The sequence below is a fragment of the Narcine bancroftii genome, chromosome 10 (genome assembly GCF_036971445.1).
Source record: "Narcine bancroftii isolate sNarBan1 chromosome 10, sNarBan1.hap1, whole genome shotgun sequence".
Taxonomy (NCBI): domain Eukaryota; kingdom Metazoa; phylum Chordata; class Chondrichthyes; order Torpediniformes; family Narcinidae; genus Narcine; species Narcine bancroftii.
In genome coordinates this window covers 47,803,614-47,823,262 of record NC_091478.1, presented here as the reverse complement: position 1 = coordinate 47,823,262, position 19,649 = coordinate 47,803,614, and the positions used below count along the sequence as shown (strand labels likewise).

The following is a 19,649-nucleotide window of genomic DNA, read 5'->3' as shown; positions in this document are numbered from 1 at the left end:
ATCACCATACTACACAGTTGTGGTACTGGCCCCCCACATAGTCTATAGGAATTAGAGCAGCAAATACGTAGGTAGGTTGCAGGTGTGAAAGGGATGTTGCAGTGCGTAATTTTAAATTTCCTGATGTTAAATGGGGCTTCCATCAGGATGAGGTGGGCCAGAATTTGTCTGGGGATTTATCGAAGTATGGGCAGGATTGTCTTCTCAGGCAATTTGTAAATGCCCTTGTAAGAGAGAGGAAGCCCTTCTTGGGGAATGATGCTGATGGGTCAGTGGGGGAACGCCCTGGAACCAGTGAACACAGTTTGATTTGTTTCAGAAATAGTTCCAGAAATGCAAGGCCTAGTGCATAAGTTAAAGTCTGGAACAGGGGGTAAGTTTAATGGTATTGGGCAGGGACCAGCAAAGGTTGACTGTGAGAGGCTGTTGGAAGATAAAGGGACACCTGGCAAGTGGGATGTTTCAATAGTACTGATGGGTGGTTTTGTGGTGTCAGAGCATTTATGATTAGGGCAGGAAGGAGAGGTTCAAGAAGCTGTTCCTTTCTCCAGAAGGTATCAGCAAGAGGTTGTGACCAGGGTGATGGGTTTCTTCATGATCTGGCTGCCTTCTTGAGACTGCACCTTACACAGATGTCTTCAATGGCTTGGATGTTGGAGCCTGTGATGGACTTGGCTATTTTTACGGTTTTCTGCATTCCTGCGAACTCAAATGAGCAAAGCAACCAACATGCAGGCACATCTTGGTGAGGTTAGATGGAGTGTTCAAGGACATTCTAAAACTCCTCAGTTTAGAAAGTAGAGGCCTTTTTCATGGTTGCCTCGATGTGCAGGCTCCAGGAGAAATCTTCCAATATGTGGACCCTAGGAACTTGAAAGTGCTTAACCTCGCAGGCTCTGGCCCATCCACGTGGACAGGTGTGAGATACCCGCGTGTAAACAGGTGTGAGATACCATCTCCGGCTCTACCCCATCCACGTGGACAGGTGTGAGATACCCTCGCGTGGACAGGTGTGAGATACCCTGGGATGGACAGGTGTGAGATACTATCTCCGGATCTGGCCCATCCATGTGGACAGGTGTGAGATATCCTTGCCGGCTCTGCCCCATCCACATGGACAGGTGTGAGATACCCTCGCCGGCTCTGTCCCATCCACGGGGACAGGTGTGAGATACCCTCACTGTCTCTGCCCCATCCACCTGGACAGGTGTGAGATACCCTCACCAGCTCTGTCCCACTCACGGGGACAGGTGTGATACCTTCTGCTTTCACTTCCTGAAATCCCAAACAAGTTCCTTGGCCTTGTTGATGTTGAGAGCATGATTGTTGTTCTGGCATCACCCAATCAGATTCTCCGTCTCCATCCTGTATCATGACTCATCGTTTCCAGTTATTCAGCCAATAAAGGTGGTGATGTCAGTGAATGTATAGATTGGAATGGAGCTGAACTTGTCTACAGAGTTATGAGTATACAGGAAATGCAGTCTCGGGGTATCTGTGTGAAGGAGGTGATGTTGCTGAACCCCACCAATGAGGGTTTCTGATGAAGAAGTGGAGGATTCAGCTGCAGAAGAACGAACAGAATCCCAGGTACTTTATTTTGGTCATGAGTTTGTTGGTATGCTGGCACTGATTGCCAAGCCGCAGTCAATGAACAACAGTCTGACGGAGGTACTCTTGTTGCCTGATGCAGAGTGGAGGGCCAGCAAAACAGCATCTACCATCATTTGTTGAGGTAAGGCAAGAGAGAATCCTAAAAGACGCCAATGGTGATAACAAGGGAAAGAAAAGATCCCATCAAGGATCAAAGAGGTCAACCATGTGTGGAGCCACGAAAGATAGGCCAGATTTTTAACTGCAGAGTGTCAGGGAAGCTCTTGGGTTGATGAAGCAGATCCCCAGGACTGGATTAAGTGTTTCCTTGGTCATGGTGGAAAAGTGAAGGAAGAAACTCCAGAGGTATTTGCATCTTCCTTTGTTACAGGTGAGGTACCAGACAACTTAACATAACAACAATTACAGCACGGAAACAGGGCATTAGGCCCTTCTAGTCCGCACCGAACCAAACACCCCTTTCTAGTCCCACCTCCCTGCACAATGCCCATAACCCTCTATCTTCTTCTCATCCATATACCTGTCCAACCTTTTCTTAAATAATACAATTGACTCCGCCGCCACTATTTCTCCCGGAAGATCATTCCACACGGCTACCACTCTCTGAGTAAAGAAGTTCCCCCTCATGTTACCTCTAAACCTCTGCCCCTTAATTCTTAACTCATGTCCTCTTGTTTTAATCTTTCCTCCTCCTAACGGAAATAGTCTATCCACATCCACTCTGTCTATCCCTTTCATAATCTTAAATACTTCTATCAAATCCCCTCTCAACCATCTATGCTCCAAAGAATAAAGACCTAATCTGTCCAATCTCTCCCTATACTCTAGATGCTTAAACCCAGGTAACATTCTGGTAAACCTTCTCTGCACTCTCTCCACTCTGTTTATATCCTTCCTATAATTAGGCGACCAGAACTGCACACAGAACTCCAAATTAGGCCGCACCAACGTCTTATACAATCTCAACATCACCTCCCAACTCCTATATTCCATGCAATGATTGATAAAGGGCAGCATACTAAAAGCCTTCTTCACCACCCTATTCACGCGAGTTTCTACCTTCAGGGAACGATGTACCGTTACTCCTAAATCTTTCTGCTCTTCTGTATTCCTCAATGCTCTCCCATTTACCACGTATGTCCTATTCTGATTCTTCTTACCAAAATGAAGCACCTCACACTTATCAGCATTAAATTCCATCTGCCATTTTTCAGCCCACTTTTCTAAGCAGCCCAAATCCCTCTGCAATCCTTGAAAACCTTCTTCATTATCCACTATTCCACCTATCTTAGTATCGTCTGCATATTTACTAATCCAATTCACCACCCCATCATCTAGATCATTAATGTATATAACGAACAACAATGGGCCCAATACAGATCCTTGAGGCACACCACTGGTCACCGGCCTCCAACCTGACAGACAATTATCCACTACCATTCTCTGGCCTCTCCCTTTCAGCCAATGTTCAATCCATTTGACTATCTTAAAATTTATACCTAAAGACTGCACCTCCCCAACTAACCTTCCATGTGGTACCTTATCGAAGGCCTTACTGAAGTCCATATAGACAACATCCACTGCGCTACCCTCATCCACATTCCTAGTCACCTCTTCAAAAAATTCAATCAGATTGGTCAAACATGACCTTCCTCCCACAAATCCATGTCGAGTGCTCCTGATCAGACCCTGTCTATCCAGATGTTTATAAGTACTATCTCTAAGAATTTTCTCCATTAATTTACCTACCACAGACGTCAAACTTACAGGACGATAGTTGCCAGGCTTCCTCCTTGAACCCTTTTTAAATAACGGAACCACATGCGCAATGCGCCAATCCTCCGGCACTATCCCCATATCTAATGACATTTGGAAAATTACCGCCAGAGCCTCTGCTATTTCCTCCTTCACTTCTCTCAATGTCCTGGGGAAGATCCCGTCTGGTCCCGGAGACTTATCCACCTTTATATTCTTCAAAAGCCTTAAAACTACACCTTTTGTAATCTCTATATTCCCCATATTTACCCAATTTGCTTTTTTTATCTCACATCTCCCAATATCCTTCTCCTTAGTGAATACCGAAGAAAAGAAACTGTTCAATATCTCCCCCATTTCTCTAGGCTCCACACACAGTTTTCCGCTCTGATTTTCTAAGGGACCAATTTTGTCTCTAGCTTTCCTCTTACCATTAACATATTTGTAGAACTCTTTTGGATTAGTTTTCACCCTGCTTGCCATAGTTTTCTCGTACCTTCTTTTAGCTTTCCTAATTCCTCTCTTAAGATTCCAATGTATCTTTCAAACATCTCCTTAACTCCATGCTTCTTATATCTAATGTACGCCTCCCTTTTTCTTTGAACCAAGTTTCCAATATTCCTTGAAAACCACGGCTCTCTCAAACCTTTTGCCCCTCCTTTTAACCTAACAGGAACATAAAGCTTTTGCACTCTCAAAATCTGATCTTTAAAAGACTTCCATCTCTCTACTACATCCTGCCCATAAAACAAATTGTCCCAATGCACACCCTGCAAGTCCTTTCGCATCTCCTCAAATCTAGCTTTTCCCCAATCAAAAACCTCAATCCTTGGCCCTGATTTCTCTCTTTCCATAATGACATTGAAGCTGATGGCATTATGATCACTGGACCCGAAGTGCTCGCCAACACTAACCTCCGTCACTTGACCCATCCCATTTGCCAACAGTAGATCTAACACTGCTCCTTCTCTGGTCGGCACCTCTACATATTGTTGTAAAAAACTATCTTGCACACATTTCACAAACTCTAACCCATCCAGTCCTTTCACAGAATGTGTTTCCCAATCTATATGTGGAAAATTAAAATCTCCCATAATTACAACCCAGTGCTTATCACAAATATCTACTATCTCCCTACAGATTTGCTCCTCTAGGTCTCGGTCCCCTCCGGGTGGTCTATAATACACCCCTACAAGTGTAACCTCTCCTTTCCTACTCCTCAGTTCCACCAAAATAGCCTCCGTGGATGTGCCCTCTAATCTATCCTTCCTAGGCACCGCTGTAATATTTTCCCTGACAAGCAATGCAACCCCACCTCCTCTTGCCCCTCCGACTCTATCACACCTAAAACAACGAAACCCAGGGATATTCAGTTGCCAATCACATCCCTCCTGCAACCATGTCTCACTAATCGCTACCACATCATACTTCCAAGTATCAATCCACACCTTCAGCTCATCCACCTTTTTTACAAGGTGGTGATTCTGTAATTTCATTTAAGATAGGCTGGAAGGACAAGCCAAAGCACTACAGGCCAGTGAATCTAACAGGAAAAGTTGCTGCAAGGGATCCTATCAGACAGGATTTGTCTGCATTCAGTGATAGATTAAACTTTATTGTCACTGTGTCAAGTAGATATAAAGCCAATGAAGTGTAATTAGCATCTAACAAGAAGTACAAAGTGCTATAGTATTTTCAAGCCAGCCCTGCAGCAAACAGATAAGTATAAAAGTACTGACAGTTCAATATGGGTGCAATACTGAGATTTAAGGTTCAGCAGGGTGACAGGCTCAGGAAAGAAGCTCTTCCTGCGCCTGCTGGTTCGGAAGCAGAGGGTCCTGTAGCACCTTCCAGATGGAAAGAGAGTAAAAAGTCCACAGTTAGGGTGAGATGTATCCTTGATGATGCTCTTCACCCTGCCCAGGCACTGTTTCTGATGGATGTTCTCACTGGTGGGCAATTGGGTGCCGACAATGATACAGCAGTAAAAATCCAAAGGTATCCTGGGACACAGGTGAGCTTTCTTGATGCTCCACAGGAAATAAAGGGCTGTTTCTGAATAGAACAAGGCCTTTCAGCCCAAATGGTTTTTGCCAAACAAGATGTCTAGCCTAGCTAGTCCTGTTTGGCCCATATCCCTCTGGACCCTCCTTAATCCTGCATCCATTGAGATGTCTATACACCTTTGCAACTTCCTCTGGTAGCTTGTTCCATACCCCACGGGAATGTGCATTGTGGAGGGTCATGTGACCTCTCCACGTGGAACTGGGTGGGAGTGTGAATTGTGGAGCATCATGTGACTTATCTGCCCAGAACTGGGTGGGAGTGTGGATTGTGAAGAGTCATATGACCTCTCTGTCAGGTATCAGGTGGAAACGTGGATTGTGGTGGGTCATGTGTCCTCTCTGTCTAGAACTAGGTGGGAATGTGGATTGTGGAGGGTCACGTGACCTATCCATCTGGAACCTAGCCAGAGGTTGTATCATCTGCAAATCAAGGTTGGACTCTGCCCGCCTCGCAGGTGTCTCCTGCAATTCACGTGGCCTCCCAACAGCCACATATTGCCAAAATAAGCGGCTTTACAAGCGGGGCAATTTACCACCTGAAAGTACCTAGCGATTACCTGGGCCAGACCCTCCAGCTCACTGTACTATAACGTCCACCACATGCAATAGCTCTTTCTCTTTTGCTCTCCAGTCCTGAGACGAACCCTGCTGTGGACAACGCTAGAGGAGTCGTTGGTAAAGTGTACACTACATCAGGATCGGGGTTGCTGTACACTGTTGTAGTTGTAGATAGTATATGAGATAATAAATGGAGGGTAGCGTACTGTAGTCCTTGGTTATGATAAGTCTGTATAAACAGTTACTGGTGTCGGTAGTATTAAGTCTAATGTGACTGGTTCCCCTGTGTTGTATGATTGAGAATACTTGCGTGTGTTATTCCTGTCATAATCCCCTCACATGCGTTTCAATAAAGATTATTTCTACATTCAGCCTGTGTCCAGACCTGCTATTCTTTGAACCCATCCAACTTTTCCCTTCCCACACAACACCCACCGTATGGAAAAGGTGGCCCTCAGGCACTTAAATATATGCTCTCTAATTTTTAGATTTCATTTTATGCATTATGCTTTTATCAACCATAAAGTCCACTCTCACCCTTCTACTCTCCAGGGAGAAATGCCCTAGCCTGTGCAGCCTTTCCCCGTAATTAAAGCCTGCCACTCCCAGTAACATTCTTGTGAATCTTTTCTACACCTTTTCTCACTTAATATCTTTCCTGCACAACACTGTGTGATCGCACCAACATCTCATATGGTTTACATGACGCCCTTCTCCTGACCAATGCCAAATGCATTCTTCACTTTACCTGGGCTGCAACTTGCATTGAAACATACCTGAATCCCCAAGTCTCCCTGCTCCACAACACTTTCCAGGGTTCAACCATTCACCGTGCAGGCCCTGCCCTGGTTTAACTCATCAAAATGCCACACCTCGTACTTTTCTAAGCTAAATTCCATCTTCCATTCTTTGGCCCACTTTCTCAGTTCATTGAGATTCTGCCATAATATCAGATCATATCCTTCGCTAGCTACTACACCACTAATTTTAGCATCATCTGCACCTAAAAGAGGCCTGATCCACATAGTGATTCATAAGAGTTCCATATCGTGATCATGGGTATATGGAACGACTGCCAGAGGAGATGGTGGAGACAGGTGCAATTACAATGTTTAAAATATATTTTTCCAGGGGTAAGGGTTTTAAAGTGAAAAGAACAAATTTTCCCAATTGTGACGTTTAAAAGATATTTAGGTAGGTACTTGGATAGAAAGGTTTAGAGCAATGGTTCTCAACCTTTTTCTTTCCACTCACATCCCACTTTAAGTAATCCCTGTGCCATTGGTGCTCTGTGATAAGTAAGGGATTGCTTAAGGTGGTAGGTGAGTGGAAGGGAAGATTGAGAATCACTGCTCTAGGCCCAATTGTTACTGAAATATTTTGCTTGAGGAAAATTGTCATTGGCCCATTTCCTTTGGAGTTATGAAACCGTGCACATAACGAGTCAATGAGGGACAATTAAAACAGTGGTTTTCAAACTTTATCTTTCCACCCACCTTAAGCAATCTCTTAATAATCAGAGCACTGATGGCATAGGGATTACTTAAGGTGGAATGTGAGTGGAATGAAAAAGGTTGAGAACCACTGGTTTAGAGCGATACACAGCAGCCAAATGAAAACTGGCCGAGTTTGGTTGGCAGGGGAGAGTCGGCCCGAACGCCCTGTTTCTGCGCTGTGTGACTTTGCTACAACATCATGCACAACAAATACTGTACACTTTCATCTCTTGGCAAATCACTCTCAATACACTATCTCTACTCCGTACAAATCCCAGTAAACAGCTGACCCACATAGTAACACAAGTAAATTACTGAGACACCAAGCAAAGCTATGCAACTCCCTTTCTTCTCCAACTCTGGTGAATCACTGACTCTTCACAAATCTCGGTAAATCATCAACTTTTATACTCACACTGGTGAATGACTGACCCTGCTAGATCACGGGCTCCATTAACACTGGTGTTTACAGCACTTTCCTGCAGTTATTTCAGATAACAATTTTGCCTCTCCTGTTTACACCCATATTCTCTGAGGACCTAGTTTCTTGTCTCTATCCTTTTCTCATTACATCTCCCTTCTAGTCCTGAACCTCCTGTTTAATTGTCTCCTTCACTCTACATTCCCTGCATCTTGAAACATATTTTTAAATATTTCCCAGTTCTGAAAATAGAGTCATCTCAGAAATCAGAGTCGTGGAACACAGAACAGACCTTTTGGCCCAACTCATGCATGCTGACCATATGCATTCTGGGCTAGTTCCATTTGCCTATGTGTGGTCTACACCCTTCCCATCCATACATCTGTGGCAATATTTTTTGAATTGTACCTGCTTCAACCACTTCTTTTGGCAGATTGTTCAGGGGGCGGCATGTTTGGCGGAGTGGTTAGTGCCATGCCTTTATCGTGCCAGCTATCGGGATTGGGGTTTGAATCCCGTGCTGCATGTAAGGAGTGGGTTTTCCACGGGGTCTTCAGTTTCCTCCCACCATTCAAAACATATGGGGGTGTAGGTTAATTGGGTGTAAATTTGGTGGCACAGACTCCTGGGCCAAAATGGCCTGCTACAATGCTGTATGTGTAAATTTAAAAATATGGACTGTTCTCTGAATTAAAAAGTTGCCCCTCGGGTCCATCTTAAATCTCTTCCCTCTCACCTTAAACCTATGCTTTCTCATTTTAAAGTAAACCAGAAAAAGACAGAGTATTCATTTCATCCATGCCCCTTGTGATTTTACAATCCTCTAAGGTCACCCCTTAGCCTCCCACAATGCAGGGAACAAAGACCCAGCCTATCCAATCCTTCCCTTTAATACAAGGCCACCAATCTTCACTACATCCCAGTGAATCTCCTATATAGAGATCTCTCCTAGAAGCTGGTGACCAGAACTGCACAAGTTATTCTTTCTCCTCTTATTCCCAACTTGCTCAGTATTTCTAATGGTCTTACGATTCCTGTATAAATCAGTCATCTATCGTGGTTTGTGCATTTGGTGCCAGATTCAATTAGTAGAGTTCAAGTTTATTGTCATCTTGTCTCCATATGAACAACCAGATGAAACAGTGTTTCTCTGGACCATAGAAACATAGAAGATAGGAGCAGGAGTAGGTCATTCGACCCTTCGAGCCTGCTCCCCATTCAACGAGATCATGGCTGATCTTATTTCAGTACCCCGTCCCCGCCTTCTCAACAAAACCTTTAATACCCTTATACTGAAGAAATATATCTAATTCCCTCTTAAATATATTTAATGAACCTGCCTCTACTGCCCTATGTGGCGATGAATTCCACAGATTCACCACCCTCTGGGTAAAGAAATTCCTCCTCATCTCGGTCCTAAATGGTTTGCCTATTATCCTCAAACCATGGCCCCGGGTTCGGGATTTTCCCATCATTGGAAACACACTTAATACATTTCTCACACATCACAAAATAACCACAAACATGTACAAAATACATTGGAAAATAAATTTATATAAATATTCTGGAATAATTTCCTCAATTTCATTAATAAGAAATCCATGGTTATAGCACACCATTCATTAATCTCAATGCCTGCGGGAAAAGCTATTTCCCAGCCTGTCAGTCCTGATTTTGATGCCTCCTTCCTGTTGGTAGTGGGTCAAACCTACTACATGAGGGATGGTAGGGATCCGTGATAATTCTTCAATAAAGGAAAGGGAGATTCTTTCTTCTCGGCTGTTTTACTGATTCTCTGTATTGACTTCTGCACCACATCCACTCTCAATTGTGTTTCTGTAAAGTTTTGTCAAGGTGGGGGCCAGTAGCCTTGTCCTCGTCACCCTCCAGAGGAAGTGTAGGCACTGCTGTACCTTCCTGACTAATGAGATGGTGCTGTGGGTCCAGATAGGTTGTCCTTCACATGCAGACCAAGGAAGTTTGTGTTCTCAACTGCATGGTTAATGTAAGGGTCAGCGCCAATCTGTTACAACACCAGCCATTGGGACCGGGATTTGAACTTTAAAAAAAAAATTACAGCTCTGTAACGGGCCACCCAAACCGCACCCTATAAATTTTTGCAGGGTGGGAGGAAACCAGAATCCCTGGAGAAAACCTATGCAGACACAGGGAGAATGTACAAACTCCTCACAGACAGCGTGGGATTCGAACCCAGGCCCACTCCCAATTGCTGGTGCTGTGAAGGCACTGCGCTAACCGCTATGCCAACTGTGTCATCCAAACCCATGCTGTCTGTAAGGAGTTTGGACGATCTCCCCACATCTGCGTGGGTTTTCCCTGGGGGCTTTGTTTCCTCCCACTGTTCCAAAAAAATTACACACCAGGGGGTTGTAGGTTAATTGGGTGGCATGGGCTCGTGGGCTGGAAGGGCCAGTCACTGGGCTGTACATCTAAATAAAAACTCTTTTCATGACGGAACCGTTGATGTGGAGTGGACAATAGTTGACCTTCATTCTCCTGAAATCAATGATCATCTCCTTGACATTGAAACTCAGGTTGTTCAGGCACCATTTTATGAGCCTCTTAATCTCTTCTCTGTAAAGCAGCTCATCATTATTGCCGATGAGACCAACTTGATGATTCTGTTAGAACTGAAGCTGTCAGTGCAGTTGCAAGTCCGCAGTGCAAACAGTAGTGGGTGGGGTGAGCACGGAGTCCTGAGGTGCACCAGTGCTGAGGTTTTGCTGCCAATTCGGACCGACTGTGGAGTTTTGGTCAAGACGTACAAGAGTGGGCTGCGTAGTCATGTTGAGTCCCAGTGAACACTGATTATCCACCAGCCTCTGAGGTATGATGGTGCTGAACACTAAGCTGAAGTCAATGAAAACAGCGTGGCGTATGAGGTCTGGTGTCAACCCTGTCCTTCCCCACGCTGCTACACTGGCAACCTGGTATGGACCCCGGGCCTTCCTGCTGCTGGGTATCTGTTGCAAACCCTTGCTCTTGGGCAGGGGAAACAACAGGATCCAGAGAGCAAAGCCTGCAGTTAGCGCCCCGGCCAGGATGCAACCCTGTCTCACACCTCAGCAGCGCGCGGCGGCTGCATGACTGAACCAACCTGCGCAGCACCCGGCTGCAGATGCAGCCCCTGCACCCTGCCTCAGTCTGAACCGCTGAGTCATGTTCCACTGCACCAGCAGCTTCCCTCTACAGCTGTACTGTCAGTAGCACTTCTCCGTGGACATAGTCATCTCTGGCAGTGACAATACCATTGGTGTTCTTGCACTGGGAATGAATCATGAGCTTAATTGAGGTAGCAGGTCATGCAAGTTGATGGCTCCGCCACTAATAAATTGGAAAAAGAACAAAGAACGAGAGTTGCCTCGTAAGGAAAACTTCCCAACTTTCCCATCGTAATGACAGATGTTCACAGTCTGCATATCAGAAAATACACAAAAGTTGCTTGATTCCTAACTATGCCTCCACAGAACTGTGATGAAAATATAGCCTTTCCCCAACAACATCCAAGTTTTGTTCTGACTGACCGGTTGGATCTCAAAATGGACGCAAGCTGGACCTATGTCAGCATGGCATGTAGTCCCCATGCTATCAGTCCCCACACTGCTCCCACTGCCCCGCGCTCTCCTGACAGACCCCTCTCAGTCCCCATACTGATCCCACTGCCCAACGCTCTCCTGACGGGCCGCTATTAGACCCCATGCTGATCCCACTGCCCCACGCTCTCCTGACAGCCCGCTATCAGTCCTAACACTGATCCCACTGTCCCGACGCTCTCCTAACAGCCCACTATCAGTCCCCACACTGATTCCACTGCCCCGTGCTTTCCCGACAGCCCGCTAACCATCCCTGCACTGATCCCACTGTCCCGTGCTCCCCTGACAGCCCGCTATCAGTCCCCACATTGATCCCATTGCCCCATGCTCTCTTGACAGGCCGCTATCAATCCCCACACTCTCCTGACAGCCTGCTACCAGTCCCTACATTGATCCCACTGGCCCACGCTCTCCTGACAGTCCGCTATCAGTCCCTACACTGATCCCATTGCCCCACGCTTTCCCGACAGCCCGTTATCAGTCCCCACGCTGATCCCACTGCCCCGTGCTCCCGACAGCCTGCTTTCAGTCCCCAAATTGATCCCACTGCCCCACGCTCTCCCGACAGCCCACTGTCGCTGTACAGCATTCTTTTATCCTGAGAACTGAGAGAGATGCTGTGATGTACATAATGTCTTATGTACAGCCATTAGCACTTGGTGGACGTACAACCAAGGGTAATTTTTATATTTACATATATTTTTTTTATTTTAAAAAATTTATAGTTTTTCTCTTGTCAGATGTCACATAGCTCTTAAGTCAGGGAGAAGCTATACACAAAACTGACAGGAAAGAATAAATCATTCAAAATGTCTGCAAAAAATTACCTTTCAAAGCACCCATTGTTGTCATTGTCACCCTTCAGGTAGAAGGAGAAGTCGATGACTCCAACCTGGGAGTGGGGAGGTGGGGGGGGAAGGTAATTGAAAAAGAGGTGAGACTATGCTCAAGTTCAAGTTTATTGTCACATATCAAAAACACATTGATAGAAGTTGTTTTGCAAGCAGACCAATAGAGATCTCATACATCGTAGAAGACACAGTAGAAGAGTTACATGATAAAAAGTTACAGGGAAAGATAAGGTGGAACTGAACAAGAACAACAGAAATATACTATTTATGGGTTCACACAGGAGTCTGATAACAGTGGGAAAGAAACTGTCCCTGAATCTGGTGGTGCATAACCTGACATGAGGAGAGGCAGTGGGTGGGGTGAAGAGTGCGTGGCTGAAATGAGATGAGTCATTTAATATGTTGGCTGCTTTTCCAAGGCAGTGGGAGTTATAGATGGAGGAAGAAGGTGTCTGGAATGGACTGAGACAAAGTTTTAATTTTTTTTAACAATGCAGTACAATAGAACGCCTTTCTGGGCTAATTTCACTCACTTTGGAGGGTGAGAGCAAACTGGGACACCTGGGAAAAATCCCATGTGAGAGCATACAAACAGTGCAGATTGGAAGCTTCATATTATACATGTTCAGTGAGATTTCTTCTGCGAGCAGTTGAGCAAGTCAACTGTAACATACTCTAGCATACAAAGTAGTGGGGCAAGAGCAGTGTTTTAGGGTATAGAGTTGCAATGTAAAGATCAGTTAGTACACATCAAATACATGCGAGCACAGTTGTGAGGTTCATTCAGAAGCCTGTTGACTGCGGATAAGACGTTTGTCGGTGTCGATTTTATCTGTGAGTAAGGAAATGCATAGATTCCCTTAAAATGGCAAGCATACCCCCACTCGCCACCATCACATTGTAGTGAATAACATCAAAATTATAAGACCTATAAGAACATTTAATGAGCAGAGAAAGTGGGAACTTGAGAGTTTAGCCATTTGTAGGAAATCCTACAAATGTCAAACTTTTCATAATACAGGTACACAATCCTTTATCTGGACATCTAAAATCTGGAAATCTCCAAAATCCAGCAAGTGGAGAGAGAGACCTCAACACGAGTCGGGCAGGTGAGGGGGAGAGAGACGGCAGCGTGAGTTGGGCGGGTGAGAGACCGGCAGCGTGAGTTGGGCGGGCAAGAGACTGGCAGCGTGAGTCGGGCGGTCAAGGAGGGGAGACCGGTAGCATGAGTCGGGCGGGTGGGGGGTGGGTGGAGAGACTGGCATCGCAACTGGAAGGGGGTGGGGGTGGATACGGCAGCACAATTCGGGTGGGCTTAAATCTGGCTTTCTGTAAAAATCCGAAATTCAGAACACACTGTCCCCCAAGGGTTCCGATAAAGGATTGTGTACCTGTATTATGAACGCTCGGTTGTATGTAGGGGGTGCACAAGTTGGAGTATTTGAAACCCAGGGATGGCCTGTACTCGAGGCCGTAACTACTTGGAACATGTAGAACGAGCTATTCCCTGCAAGTTTTGATACAGCGACTACCCCTTTGGCTTCATAGAGCCCATGCCAACTTTTTTTGCCTATTCACACTGACCCCATTTGCCTCTGCTCGGACTGCATTTCCCCCATGCCTTGCCCCTTTGGGCGATGTCCCCAAAATGAAGTGATTGTATCAGATTCCACAGGAAAGGACCCCAACCAGAAACATAGACTGACCATTTCTATCTGTGGATGGTGCCTGACCTGCTGAGTCCTTCCAGTTTCTCTTTGTTCGCACACCATGTTCCAAATATCAGTGTTATAACAAAACATAACTCCAAGATTTCTTTATCTCCTACCTCCCACCTAAAACCTATGTCCTGCTGTTTATGATACCCCTACTACGGGGAAATGATTTGAGTACCTCCCATATCTACACCTCTCATAATCCTGTACATACAGTATCCATCAAGACATCATTCAAGTTTCCTCGGCTCTAATCCTGGGCTATCCAATCTCTCCCCATGATTAAGATCCTCCAATCCTGGGCTATCCAATCTCTCCCCATGACTAATCTCCTCCAATCCCGGGCTACCAATCTCTCCCCAGGACTAAATTCCTCCAATCCCAGCCAAATCCTCTGTGATTCTTTGGCTCTTTTTTCCTTGAGATAAGAGTGTGGAAAGCCTTATTATTTGCTCCAAACACATTCCTAGGCATCCTCCATGTGATCTGAGTAATGGGTTCCATCAGTTCGTGTTATACAGCATGGAAACAGATCTTTCTGTACAATTCGCCCAGACCAACTGTCGAAGATAGTCCCATTTCTTTTGTAACCTTTTCCAGCCACGAACCTGTCCAAATGTCTTTTAGACCTTGTAACTGTACCAAGCACTACCATTTTCTCTGGCAGCTCATCCTGAATGCCCACCATACTGTGTAGAAAAGCTCACCCTTCACGTCCCCTATAAATGCTTTCTCTCTCTTCTTCAACCCGTACCCTATAGTTTTAAACTCTTCGTTTCCTGGGGAAAAATAATCTCTGGACATCCACCTTATCTATGCCCCTCGTCATTTTATAAACCCCTGTAAAGTTACCCCTTTTCTCTAAGGAAAACAGTCACAGCCTATCTAGTCTTCCATTAGAACCAAAGCCCTCTGGTCCCACCAACATGCTTGTGAATCTTTTCTGCATCCTCCTAGTTGATACAGGGTTCACAACATGAGCAACTCATTACACTGACAGTTGTCCATCATTTCACCCAACATTCCTTGGGTTTCACCCCTCCCCTGTTCACTTTCTCTCTTTCACAGTTTTGACGAATGTTTTAATTTTGACGATACACTAAGGTAGGAAGCCCTTCCAGCCCATGAAACCATGCCACCGAATTACACCCAATTAACCTGCCAAAACCCATACATTTAGAAGGGTGGGAGGAAACTGGAGCACCTGGAGAAAACCCACACAGAGAGAACGTCCAAGCTCCTTGCAGACAATGCAATTTTGAACCCAAATCACTGGCCTTATAAACGTTGCACGAACAACTGTGCTAATTGTGCTTGAAATGTTAGCTACTCTTTCCACAGATGCAACTTAACTGGCTGAGTTCTACCAGCATTCTTGGCTTCGTTTTACACAGGCAAAGTTTGCCAAAACTCCAAGCAGACACCCCTCCCCTTCAACCCCCAATCCTTGGTTAAAACCCATGTGAAATTTTAAAGAGGGGTCTCTATTATGATTTAGAGAGGGAAACATATCTGATTTCTCCTCTCTGATCCAAGAGTGCAGATACAACATGTACATGAGAAAATAACATTCACTTCACTATTGGTCCCATACTCAAATTCAATTAGTTTCAAGTTATTTATGGAGAAAGATAAGTCTGGGCCTCAGGTTGAGATTCTCAATCGGAGAAAGGCCAATTTTGAGGAAATGAGAAAGGATCTGGAATGCATGGATTGGGGTAAGTTGTTTTCGGGCAAGGATGTGCAAGGTAAGTGGGGGGCCTTCAAAGGTGAAATTTGAGAGAACAGAGTTTGCATGTTTCTGTCAGGATTAAAGGCCAGATTAGCAAGCAGAGGGAACCTTGTTTTTCTAGGGATTTGGGATCTGGTTTGGAAGAAGACAGGAGGCAACATGGAGTAAATGAGGTACTTGAGGAGTATAAAAAATGCAAGAAAAACCTCAAGAAATAAATGAGGATGGATGAAAGAAGACATGAGGTTGGTTTGGCAGATAACCTGAAGGGAAATCATAAAGGTTTCTACAGGTGTATTAAGAGCAAAAGGATAGTAATAGACAAAATTGGACCCCTTGAAGATCAGAGTGGTCGGCTTTGTATAGAGCCAAAAGAGATGGGGGAGATCTTAAGTGTTATTGTTTCATCATTAGTTACTCAGGCAACAGCACAGAGTTGTGGAATAGAGATTTACAAGATGATGAGAGGTATAGACAGAGTGGATGTGAATAGGCCTTTTACACTTAAATTGGGGGAGATAAATAAGAGAGGTCATAGTTTTAAGCTGAAGGGGGAGGTTTACGGGGAAGTTTTTCCACTCAGAAGGTGGTGGGAATGTGGAATGGACAGCCATCTGATGAGGTGAATGCAGGCTTGATCGTGTTTAAGAGTACCTTCTAAATACCTTACCTCTGCCCCTCATAATTTCATAACTCTGTATGAAGTCATAATGGTCCCCCTCTGCCTCCTATACTTCAGGGAGAAATGTCCCAGACTTTCTTTACAATTCAAGCCCTCCAGTCCCTGTATTCATGATTCACCAGAATGTGGTTGGGACTGGAGAGCTTGAAATAAAGGGACAAGTTGGATAGGCTGTGATTTTAATTCCTTTGAATGTAGGGTGATCTTTTAAAGATTTATAAAATTGTCAGGGACATAGTCAAACACTCACAGTCTATTTGGCAGAGTGGACAATTCTAGAGTTAGAGGGCAGAGGCATGACTGAGAGGAGAGGAATTTAGAAGTGGGGCAACTTTTTGACTCGTGTCTGAAGTTGGCTCCCAGACAGAGGAAGCTACAACTTCGAAAGGCAGAAAACTGGAGGAACGGTTTGGAATGATGTGGACCAAAATGCAGTCAGATAGGACAAGCCCAGGATGCCAAGTTGGCCAGCATGGATGAGTTGGGCTGAAAGGCCTGCTCTTTGCTGTATGTCTCTATGACTCCATGATCCCTCCCTGAAGCACTGCACTGCCCAAATTTTGGCTCTGGTTCACCAATTCCAAGGGCAGATTGCCACCTGCCATATGTACCGAAAAGGTACTGACAATTTAATTCTTTTAATAATTACGTGGTTGTCTCCACTGCACCAGATGCCCTGGCGTTTTAAATAAATTCTGCACCTTTGCAGAACTCGGATGCATATTCCCAGGTTTCAATAATTCTGCATCAGTTTCTGTTACTTAACCTAATTAACTGGTAGTCTTCAACTAATTGTTTTCTATTTTAAATGAGAGCACCAGATTATCACAATTCATTACTTCAGCACACAGTCTACATTGTCATAGAGTTGGAGTTTTACGGCCCTTCAGCCCAACCTGTCTGCGCATATTCACTGACGTGGCACAACACAGCCCCAGCGTCAGGCCCTGGCAACCATCCCAGCCCCAGGCCCCCACCAATCTCCTCCCCCCACCCCCAGAAACAGGGCCAGCACAAGTCTGCTACTTTGGAAACACTCACTTTTGTGAAATTTTATGTCTGGGTCAGCACTTGCTGGTACCGCGCCGTTACTGAGGATCAGCATCGTCTGAAGACAATACACGAATGTGATGGTCATGGATTGGCAGAGCACTGAGTCCTTTGACACCAAGAGTTGCACTGATAATGTAATATTTCAGGGTCATTGTTGAAGACTAGAAGCAACAACCTTACCATGGAATCTAGATCTTCTCCCTTGACACACAGATTAGCATCGATCACGTTGAGTCCAACCAAGAGTCCAACAATCACTGTTCCTTCCTCTTCCATCATCACTGCATGATCCTCATAAAACTCACTGCAAGCAAAACCAAACACAACGCAGTGATTCCATGAACCCTGTGATCGGCAGCAGCCACGAGGGTTTGCAGACCCCAGGGGAGCGGATGACTGGCACAGGGCACCAGGAAGTGGGGAGACCAACCCCCGTTAGAGATGGAGAAGCAGAGGACTACGAGGGGGTCTGTAGCTGAAGAACGCACACAGGCTGAGGTCTGCTGGAGACTGTGGTCACGGGATGCGTAGACTGGCTCAAAACTGGCTGAAGAGATGGAGAAGCAGAGGACTACGAGGGGGTCTGTGGCTGAAGAACGCACACAGGCTGAGGTCTGCTGGAGACTGTGGTCACGGGATGCGTAGACTGGCTCAAAACTGGCTGAAGGGGGTACCAAGCACCGGAACCAGGATGCAAGAGGGTGCCGAGGGCACTGAAGAGTGCTCAATCAAGTCGGAGGTTGGGATCTGGAGCTCGGGTTGCCAGTAGTTTGGACCAGACTGTGTGGCTGCGGAGGCTGTGGAAATACTGGAGGCGAACCTATGGACACTTGGTGACTCTGGGGGAACTCTCTTTTGCTTCTTTTTCTCTGACTGTAATTGCGCTTCAGGCAATTTCTGCCGATGGCGAATCTGTCTGCCTCAAAGCAGGCAAAAGGCAATTATGTGTGATGACATTGTTTTTATTACATGACAATAAATTGAATCATTTTGCCCACTGCTGCTGGTTAATAAAATGTTAATTCAGTCCACACCAATTGAGATGATTGCAGATCTCATTCCTCCCATCCCTTCCCACATGCAGTAACCTGCTGGAGACTGGTTTCTGCTGCCTCTCTCATTCCCATTTTTTCACCTGTAAGACTAACCAGTAAACCGTTCAATCCAAGATTCCTTCTTCCTTTTCCTTCCCTACACAGCCACAGCCACAAAACCGTGCAAAACCACTGGTGAAATCGTTACAATTCATCCGGGAGATCCCTGACTGTGCATTTCTACTCTCTGACAAAACCAATATCTGGTCAATTCAGTGTACAGGTCAGTTATTTAGTCTCCTACATAAGCAGTGGAAGATCAGAACCATTTGTAGGGAGGTGGGACTAGAAAGGGGTGTTTGGTTCGGTGCGGACTAGAAGGGCCTAATGGCCTGTTTCCGTGCTGTAATTGTTATGTTACGTTATATGTTATGTTAGAGAAGCAGCAATGATGGGTGTTCATCAGGTTTTGCTGAAAAGAACCTTTCCATGGAGCAAAGACCATAGCGATGAATATCTACTTCATCAACCAGCCTTATAGGACACCGAGCATCTCTGGCTGCATTTAATGATCAGCTCCCTTTCAAATGCCATTGCTAAACCTGTCTCCATTATTCTCTGCTGGTAAGGCAATCCAAATCCTCTCAGTCCCTGCATAAGGTGGCAAATCACAAAAGGGCAGAGAAATAGGGTTACAGCAGTTGGAGATTTCCACAATATTAGTTGGGATTGCCTCAGTGTTGATGCATTAAATGGGGTGGAATGTTTAAAATGCATTTAAAGATTTTTTTGTGCCAGTACATAGACAGTCCTACTGGGGATGGGGCAAAGCTAATCCTAGTGTACGAGAAAGAAGGTGGGCAAACAGGTGAAGTTTCGGTGGATGAGCATTTTGACAATAGTGACCATAACTTGGTAAATTTAATTGTAGTTATGGAATGAGATCAGGATTGTCCAGAAATCAAGTATCCACATTGAAGGAAGACCAGATTCAGTATCATTGAATAGTTCCTGGCAAATGTAGACTGGGAGCAGCCACTTGAGGGCAAATCTACTTT

At 45.3% G+C, this 19,649-nt stretch overlaps 1 protein-coding gene across 2 annotated transcripts in view; it reads right to left on the bottom strand.

The window, feature by feature from the left end:
* rufy2 (RUN and FYVE domain containing 2) overlaps nt 1-19,649 on the bottom strand; it is a 164,785-nt gene that overhangs the window by 129,102 nt on the left and 16,034 nt on the right. For both annotated transcript variants that reach the window (XM_069900866.1, XM_069900867.1), the window contains exons 5-6: nt 17,738-17,861; nt 12,352-12,416 (exon numbers count right to left, since the gene is read on the bottom strand). In XM_069900866.1, the coding sequence (XP_069756967.1) occupies nt 12,352-12,416; nt 17,738-17,861 (189 nt within the window). The remainder of the gene's footprint in view (nt 1-12,351; nt 12,417-17,737; nt 17,862-19,649) is intronic.